This window comes from Hyla sarda, unplaced genomic scaffold (genome assembly GCF_029499605.1).
Source record: "Hyla sarda isolate aHylSar1 unplaced genomic scaffold, aHylSar1.hap1 scaffold_311, whole genome shotgun sequence".
Classification (NCBI taxonomy): domain Eukaryota; kingdom Metazoa; phylum Chordata; class Amphibia; order Anura; family Hylidae; genus Hyla; species Hyla sarda.
Window position 1 is genome coordinate 2,041 of NW_026609836.1, and position 11,192 is coordinate 13,232.

General features: G+C 48.1%; 1 protein-coding gene across 1 annotated transcript; it reads left to right on the plus strand.

The window, feature by feature from the left end:
* Positions 1-203: 203 nt before the first annotated feature.
* SNX17 (sorting nexin 17) lies at positions 204-10,740 on the plus strand (the record flags this gene model as incomplete). Its single annotated transcript, XM_056553474.1, is given in 5 exon segments — positions 204-320; positions 8,507-8,584; positions 8,742-8,816; positions 9,155-9,196; positions 9,908-10,740. Coding segments are annotated over 5 exon segments (432 nt in total), but the record flags the coding sequence as incomplete, so codon positions are not given.
* Between the last annotated feature and the right edge of the window lie 452 nt (positions 10,741-11,192).

Sequence of the window (11,192 nt, forward strand, 5' to 3'; positions counted from 1 at the left end):
TGTATATATTACTCTTAGGTAATATATGAATATTTGCTCTGATATATTAGACCCCACGTTCCCCTGCAGTAGATGAGGCGACCAATATATTATAATCTCACTATAGAGATTGAGGAATACTGGTGGTGGGTGCGCGCCGCGTGTGGGTGGTGGGTGCGCGCCGCGTGTTTCCCATCCGCTATCATACATGATTCTGTACACAGGTCCCACTCAGCAATGGTTCAGGGAGTCCCAACAAGTCAGAGCCCCGTCTGGAGTTGGCCTTCGAGTACCTGATGAGTAAGGATCGTCTGCAGTGGATCACCATCTCCAGCCCCCAGGTGAGGGGTCACATCCGGGCACATACACGAGGGGTCACATACACTATACAGGAGGGGTCACATACACTATACAGGAGGGGTCACATACACTATACAGGAGGGGTCACATACACTATACAGGAGGGGTCACATACACTATACACGAGGGGTCACATACACTATACACGAGGGGTCACATACACTATACAGGAGGGGTCACATACACTATACAGGAGGGGTCACATACACTATACAGGAGGGGTCACATACACTATACACGAGGGGTCACATACACTATACACGAGGGGTCACATACACTATACACGAGGGGTCACATACACTATACACGAGGGGTCACATACACTATACACGAGGGGTCACATACACTATACACGAGGGGTCACATACACTATACACGAGGGGTCACATACACTATACACGAGGGGTCACATACACTATACACGAGGGGTCACATACACTATACACGAGGGGTCACATACACTATATACACGAGGGGTCACATACACTATATACACGAGGGGTCACATACACTATATACACGAGGGGTCACATACACTATATACACGAGGGGTCACATACACTATACACGAGGGGTCACATACACTATACACGAGGGGTCACATACACTATACACGAGGGGTCACATACACTATACACGAGGGGTCACATACACTATACAGGAGGGGTCACATACACTATACAGGAGGGGTCACATACACTATACACGAGGGGTCACATACACTATACACGAGGGGTCACATACACTATACACGAGGGGTCACATACACTATACACGAGGGGTCACATACACTATACACGAGGGGTCACATACACTATACACGAGGGGTCACATACACTATACACGAGGGGTCACATACACTATATACACGAGGGGTCACATACACTATATACACGAGGGGTCACATACACTATATACACGAGGGGTCACATACACTATATACACGAGGGGTCACATACACTATATACACGAGGGGTCACATACACTATATACACGAGGGGTCACATACACTATATACACGAGGGGTCACATACACTATATACACGAGGGGTCACATACACTATATACACGAGGGGTCACATACACTATATACACGAGGGGTCACATACACTATACACGAGGGGTCACATACACTATATACACGAGGGGTCACATACACTATATACAGGAGGGGTCACATACACTATACAGGAGGGGTCACATACACTATACAGGAGGGGTCACATACACTATACAGGAGGGGTCACATACACTATACACGAGGGGTCACATACACTATACACGAGGGGTCACATACACTATACACGAGGGGTCACATACACTATACACGAGGGGTCACATACACTATACACGAGGGGTCACATACACTATATACACGAGGGGTCACATACACTATATACACGAGGGGTCACATACACTATATACACGAGGGGTCACATACACTATATACACGAGGGGTCACATACACTATATACACGAGGGGTCACATACACTATATACACGAGGGGTCACATACACTATATACACGAGGGGTCACATACACTATATACACGAGGGGTCACATACACTATATACACGAGGGGTCACATACACTATATACACGAGGGGGTCACATACACTATATACACGAGGGGTCACATACACTATACACGAGGGGTCACATACACTATACACGAGGGGTCACATACACTATACACGAGGGGTCACATACACTATATACACGAGGGGTCACATACACTATATACACGAGGGGTCACATACACTATATACACGAGGGGTCACATACACTATATACACGAGGGGTCACATACACTATATACACGAGGGGTCACATACACTATACACGAGGGGTCACATACACTATACACGAGGGGTCACATACACTATACACGAGGGGTCACATACACTATACACGAGGGGTCACATACACTATACACGAGGGGTCACATACACTATACACGAGGGGTCACATACACTATATACACGAGGGGTCACATACACTATATACACGAGGGGTCACATACACTATATACACGAGGGGTCACATACACTATACACGAGGGGTCACATACACTATACACGAGGGGTCACATACACTATACACGAGGGGTCACATACACTATACACGAGGGGTCACATACACTATACACGAGGGGTCACATACACTATACACGAGGGGTCACATACACTATACAGGAGGGGTCACATACACTATACAGGAGGGGTCACATACACTATACAGGAGGGGTCACATACACTATACACGAGGGGTCACATACACTATACACGAGGGGTCACATACACTATACACGAGGGGTCACATACACTATACACGAGGGGTCACATACACTATACACGAGGGGTCACATACACTATACACGAGGGGTCACATACACTATACACGAGGGGTCACATACACTATACACGAGGGGTCACATACACTATATACACGAGGGGTCACATACACTATATACACGAGGGGTCACATACACTATATACACGAGGGGTCACATACACTATATACACGAGGGGTCACATACACTATATACACGAGGGGTCACATACACTATATACACGAGGGGTCACATACACTATACACACGAGGGGTCACATACACTATACACACGAGGGGTCACATACACTATACACACGAGGGGTCACATACACTATACACGAGGGGTCACATACACTATACACGAGGGGTCACATACACTATACACGAGGGGTCACATACACTATACACGAGGGGTCACATACACTATACACGAGGGGTCACATACACTATACACGAGGGGTCACATACACTATACACGAGGGGTCACATACACTATACACGAGGGGTCACATACACTATACACGAGGGGTCACATACACTATACACGAGGGGTCACATACACTATACACGAGGGGTCACATACACTATACACGAGGGGTCACATACACTATACACGAGGGGTCACATACACTATACACGAGGGGTCACATACACTATACACGAGGGGTCACATACACTATACACGAGGGGTCACATACACTATACAGGAGGGGTCACATACACTATATACACGAGGGGTCACATACACTATATACACGAGGGGTCACATACACTATATACACGAGGGGTCACATACACTATACAGGAGGGGTCACATACACTATACACGAGGGGTCACATACACTATACACGAGGGGTCACATACACTATACACGAGGGGTCACATACACTATACACGAGGGGTCACATACACTATACACGAGGGGTCACATACACTATACACGAGGGGTCACATACACTATACACGAGGGGTCACATACACTATACACGAGGGGTCACATACACTATACACGAGGGGTCACATACACTATACACGAGGGGTCACATACACTATACACGAGGGGTCACATACACTATATACACGAGGGGTCACATACACTATATACACGAGGGGTCACATACACTATATACACGAGGGGTCACATACACTATATACACGAGGGGTCACATACACTATATACACGAGGGGTCACATACACTATATACACGAGGGGTCACATACACTATATACACGAGGGGTCACATACACTATACACGAGGGGTCACATACACTATACACGAGGGGTCACATACACTATATACACGAGGGGTCACATACACTATATACACGAGGGGTCACATACACTATATACACGAGGGGTCACATACACTATACACGAGGGGTCACATACACTATACACGAGGGGTCACATACACTATACACGAGGGGTCACATACACTATACACGAGGGGTCACATACACTATACACGAGGGGTCACATACACTATACACGAGGGGTCACATACACTATACACGAGGGGTCACATACACTATACACGAGGGGTCACATACACTATACACGAGGGGTCACATACACTATACACGAGGGGTCACATACACTATACACGAGGGGTCACATACACTATACACGAGGGGTCACATACACTATACACGAGGGGTCACATACACTATACACGAGGGGTCACATACACTATACACGAGGGGTCACATACACTATACACGAGAGGGTCACATACACTATATACACGAGGGGTCACATACACTATATACACGAGGGGTCACATACACTATATACACGAGGGGTCACATACACTATATACACGAGGGGTCACATACACTATATACACGAGGGGTCACATACACTATATACACGAGGGGTCACATACACTATATACACGAGGGGTCACATACACTATATACACGAGGGGTCACATACACTATATACACGAGGGGTCACATACACTATATACACGAGGGGTCACATACACTATATACACGAGGGGTCACATACACTATATACACGAGGGGTCACATACACTATATACACGAGGGGTCACATACACTATATACACGAGGGGGTCACATACACTATATACACGAGGGGTCACATACACTATATACACGAGGGGTCACATACACTATATACACGAGGGGTCACATACACTATATACACGAGGGGTCACATACACTATATACACGAGGGGTCACATACACTATATACACGAGGGGTCACATACACTATATACACGAGGGGTCACATACACTATATACACGAGGGGTCACATACACTATATACACGAGGGGTCACATACACTATATACACGAGGGGTCACATACACTATATACACGAGGGGTCACATACACTATATACACGAGGGGTCACATACACTATATACACGAGGGGTCACATACACTATATACACGAGGGGTCACATACACTATACACGAGGGGCCACATACACTATACACGAGGGGCCACATACACTATACAGGAGGGGCCACATACACTATACACGAGGGGCCACATACACTATACACGAGGGGCCACATACACTATACACGAGGGGCCACATACACTATACACGAGGGGCCACATACACTATACACGAGGGGTCACATACACTATACACGAGGGGTCACATACACTATACACGAGGGGTCACATACACTATACACGAGGGGTCACATACACTATACACGAGGGGTCACATACACTATACACGAGGGGTCACATACACTATATACACGAGGGGTCACATACACTATATACACGAGGGGTCACATACACTATATACACGAGGGGTCACATACACTATATACACGAGGGGTCACATACACTATATACACGAGGGGTCACATACACTATACACGAGGGGTCACATACACTATACACGAGGGGTCACATACACTATACACGAGGGGTCACATACACTATACACGAGGGGTCACATACACTATACACGAGGGGTCACATACACTATACACGAGGGGTCACATACACTATACACGAGGGGTCACATACACTATACACGAGGGGTCACATACACTATACACGAGGGGTCACATACACTATACACGAGGGGTCACATACACTATACACGAGGGGTCACATACACTATACACGAGGGGTCACATACACTATATACACGAGGGGTCACATACACTATATACACGAGGGGTCACATACACTATATACACGAGGGGTCACATACACTATATACACGAGGGGTCACATACACTATATACACGAGGGGTCACATACACTATATACACGAGGGGTCACATACACTATATACACGAGGGGTCACATACACTATACACGAGGGGTCACATACACTATACACGAGGGGTCACATACACTATACACGAGGGGTCACATACACTATACACGAGGGGTCACATACACTATACACGAGGGGTCACATACACTATACAGGAGGGGTCACATACACTATACAGGAGGGGTCACATACACTATACAGGAGGGGTCACATACACTATACACGAGGGGTCACATACACTATACACGAGGGGTCACATACACTATACACGAGGGGTCACATACACTATACACGAGGGGTCACATACACTATACACGAGGGGTCACATACACTATACACGAGGGGTCACATACACTATACACGAGGGGTCACATACACTATACACGAGGGGTCACATACACTATACACGAGGGGTCACATACACTATACACGAGGGGTCACATACACTATACACGAGGGGTCACATACACTATATATACACGAGGGGTCACATACACTATATATACACGAGGGGTCACATACACTATATATACACGAGGGGTCACATACACTATATACACGAGGGGTCACATACACTATACACGAGGGGTCACATACACTATACACACGAGGGGTCACATACACTATACACACGAGGGGTCACATACACTATACACACGAGGGGTCACATACACTATACACGAGGGGTCACATACACTATATACACGAGGGGTCACATACACTATATACACGAGGGGTCACATACACTATATACACGAGGGGTCACATACACTATATACACGAGGGGTCACATACACTATATACACGAGGGGTCACATACACTATATACACGAGGGGTCACATACACTATATACACGAGGGGTCACATACACTATATACACGAGGGGTCACATACACTATATACACGAGGGGTCACATACACTATATACACGAGGGGTCACATACACTATATACACGAGGGGTCACATACACTATATACACGAGGGGTCACATACACTATATACACGAGGGGTCACATACACTATATACACGAGGGGTCACATACACTATATACACGAGGGGTCACATACACTATATACACGAGGGGTCACATACACTATATACACGAGGGGTCACATACACTATATACACGAGGGGTCACATACACTATATACACGAGGGGTCACATACACTATATACACGAGGGGTCACATACACTATATACACGAGGGGTCACATACACTATATACACGAGGGGTCACATACACTATATACACGAGGGGTCACATACACTATATACACGAGGGGTCACATACACTATATACACGAGGGGTCACATACACTATATACACGAGGGGTCACATACACTATATACACGAGGGGTCACATACACTATATACACGAGGGGTCACATACACTATATACACGAGGGGTCACATACACTATATACACGAGGGGTCACATACACTATATACACGAGGGGTCACATACACTATATACACGAGGGGTCACATACACTATATACACGAGGGGTCACATACACTATATACACGAGGGGTCACATACACTATACACGAGGGGTCACATACACTATACACGAGGGGTCACATACACTATACACGAGGGGTCACATACACTATACACGAGGGGTCACATACACTATACACGAGGGGTCACATACACTATACACGAGGGGTCACATACACTATACACGAGGGGTCACATACACTATACACGAGGGGTCACATACACTATACACGAGGGGTCACATACACTATACACGAGGGGTCACATACACTATACACGAGGGGCCACATACACTATACACGAGGGGTCACATACACTATATACAGGAGGGGTCACATACACTATATACAGGAGGGGTCACATACACTATATACACGAGGGGTCACATACACTATATACACGAGGGGTCACATACACTATATACACGAGGGGTCACATACACTATATACACGAGGGGTCACATACACTATATACACGAGGGGTCACATACACTATATACACGAGGGGTCACATACACTATATACACGAGGGGTCACATACACTATACACGAGGGGTCACATACACTATACACGAGGGGTCACATACACTATATACAGGAGGGGTCACATACACTATATACACGAGGGGTCACATACACTATATACACGAGGGGTCACATACACTATATACAGGAGGGGTCACATACACTATATACAGGAGGGGTCACATACACTATATACACGAGGGGTCACATACACTATACAGGAGGGGCCACATACACTATATACAGGAGGGGCCACATACACTATATACACGAGGGGTCACATACACTATATACAGGAGGGGTCACATACACTATATACACGAGGGGTCACATACACTATATACACGAGGGGTCACATACACTATATACAGGAGGGGTCACATACACTATACAGGAGGGGTCACATACACTATACAGGAGGGGTCACATACACTATACAGGAGGGGCCACATACACTATATATCTCCGATCATGGGGATCTAGTGAGGAGGATCTACTGGAATCTCTTGTCCCCCCTCAGGCCATCATGATGAGCATCTGCCTACAGTCCATGGTGGACGAGCTCATGGTGAAGAAATCCGGAGGCAGCATAAAGAAGGTAAGGGGTGGACCTGAGGATGGTGGGTGTGAAGCCCCTTGTGGGCGGGGGTCTTTGTGGACTGCCCTGTGGGCGGGGGGGGGGGGGGGGGGTGTGGAAGTCAGGAGTCCTCTGTACTCGCTTGCTTTGTCCTGAACTCTCCCTTTTTGTCTGACAGATGTCACGGAAGAGACAGTCCTGCTTGGTGCGGCGGTCCGACAGTCAGCAGGCAGTGAAATCGCCACCAGTGCTGGTGAGAACTGAGATTTTACATCTGCCTGACAACACACAAACAAACAAACCCATCTGACACACACACACACACACACACACCCACCCATCTGACACCCAACCCCCACACGCACGCACACACACACACACACACACACACACACACACACACACACACCCATCTGACACCCAACCCCCACACACACACACACACACACCCAACCCCCACACACACACCCACCCATCTGACACCCAACCCCCACACGCACGCACACACACCCATCTGACCCAACACCCCCCCCACCCATCTGACACACACTTATCCCATAGACTTAAGGTTTCCAATTCTTTTGTCCACAGGATTCTCCAGACGGGAACAGAGAGCCCATCGCTAAGTTGTCAGTAAGTGTTAGTGAGCTCGGTGGCCGCCATGTTTGTAGTCCTGACCCTATAAATGTGATGGGCTGAAGCTCCCTCAATACTGAGCTGTATATGAGCCCTGTGTTCAGTGGCCATGTTTGTAGTCCTGTCCCTGTCCTTGGTGGCCGCCATGTTTGTAGTCCTGTCCCTGTCTATAGGCCCCAGGCTTGGTGGCCGCCATGTTTGTAGTCCTGACCCTGTCTATGTGAGCTGTATATGGGCCCTGTCCTCGGTGGCTGCCATGTTTGTAGTCCTGACCCTGTCTATGTGAGCTGTATATGGGCCCTGTCCTCGGTGGCTGCCATGTTTGTAGTCCTGACCCTGTCTATAGGCCCCAGGCTTGGTGGCCGCCATGTTTGTAGTCCTGACCCTGTCTATGTGAGCTGTATATGGGCCCTGTCCTTGGTGGCCGCCATGTTTGTAGTCCTGACCCTGTCTATGTGAGCTGTATATGGGCCCTCTCCTCGGTGGCTGCCATGTTTGTAGTCCTGACCCTGTCTATGTGAGCTGTATATGGGCCCTGTCCTCGGTGGCTGCCATGTTTGTAGTCCTGACCCTGTCTATGTGAGCTGTATATGGGCCCTGTCCTCGGTGGCTGCCATGTTTGTAGTCCTGACCCTGTCTAGGTGAGCTGTATTTGGGCCCCAGGCTTGGTGGCCGCCATGTTTGACCCTGTCTGATGTTTTCCCGCAGAGTAAGCTCAGCTCCGTCAGTCTCCGTGGAATCAGTAACTCCAGCTCAACCAATGACGTCAGCGCTGAGGACTTTCACGGGAACTACGCCTTTGAGGGCATCGGCGATGACGACTTATGAAGCTTCGTGTCTCCGGTCCAGGAGTTGCCTTTAGTTTGGACATTTTGGCTGAGGAGGCTTCATCTCAGTCTACGGAGACGCGTTCTCCACCAGCAGAATACGGGAGGAGCTCCGCCGGCGCTGGGGCCCCCGCTACCGACAATACTCATATGTAGCGCTCAGCTTGCACTTATAATTCAGAGATTTGCACAGTGGGGACCAGACCCCCAGTATTTTTAATGAATTTAACCCTCTCCCCGCCAGCACCCTCAGCTGCTCAGTGAATGAATGTTGGATTAGCAATATTCTGTATATAACAGCAGGACCATAAGGGGTTAATACGTATAGCTATTCGCGCGCACATATCGTATGTAATCGCACTTCCCAGTCATGGTGCCAAATTCTGACCAAATGAACTGTTATTAGGAGCCGGAAGCCGATCGGCCAAAACGCTCAAGTGCCAACCCCGGGACGTGTCATAACCTTTTCTATGCCAGAAGCGGCGTCACGTGAACGGCGGCCATGTGACCAGATGTCGATCAATTGTACAGAATGTGAGGGTCGTATGTTCTGGGTCACATGGCCTGGTGAATGTTGGCTGACCATGTACATAACCATGATTGGTGAAGAGGAGGTCATGTGATCAGCCGCTTGTACTTCGCTGTTTACACGTCGAATCAATCGGTTATCCTCCGACAATAAATGACCTGTTTACATTAAATGGCATCCAAGCTTCTCCGTCTCTTTATGGTGTCACTCCGCCCACCGCCCCCATGTTCCTCCCCATCCGGGGCGGGTTGGGGTCTAGAGGTCAGATCTGATCTCCAGTGTATTAGGGGGGATTCTCCCCATAGAGGTCCTAGGAGGGAAACTCTCTGTTATTTACGCCGTAGGTGGCAAATCTTGTTGTTCAGAGGGTTCTGGGGCCCAGAGGGGGTTCTGGGGCCGAGAGAGGGTTCTGGGGCTCAGAGGGGGTTCTGGGGCCCAGAGGGGGTTCTGGGGCCCAGAGAGGGTTCTGGGGCTCAGGGGGTTCTGGGGCTGAGATGGTCGGCTGGAGATTGAGCTTCTACAGGATGAACTGTGACAGGATCCTGCAGCTTCATCAACAAGACAAATAGATGACGTCTTCAACTAAACTTAGTAACTAAGAATATCACCCCAAAATATTTTAGATAAAATAAGCCCC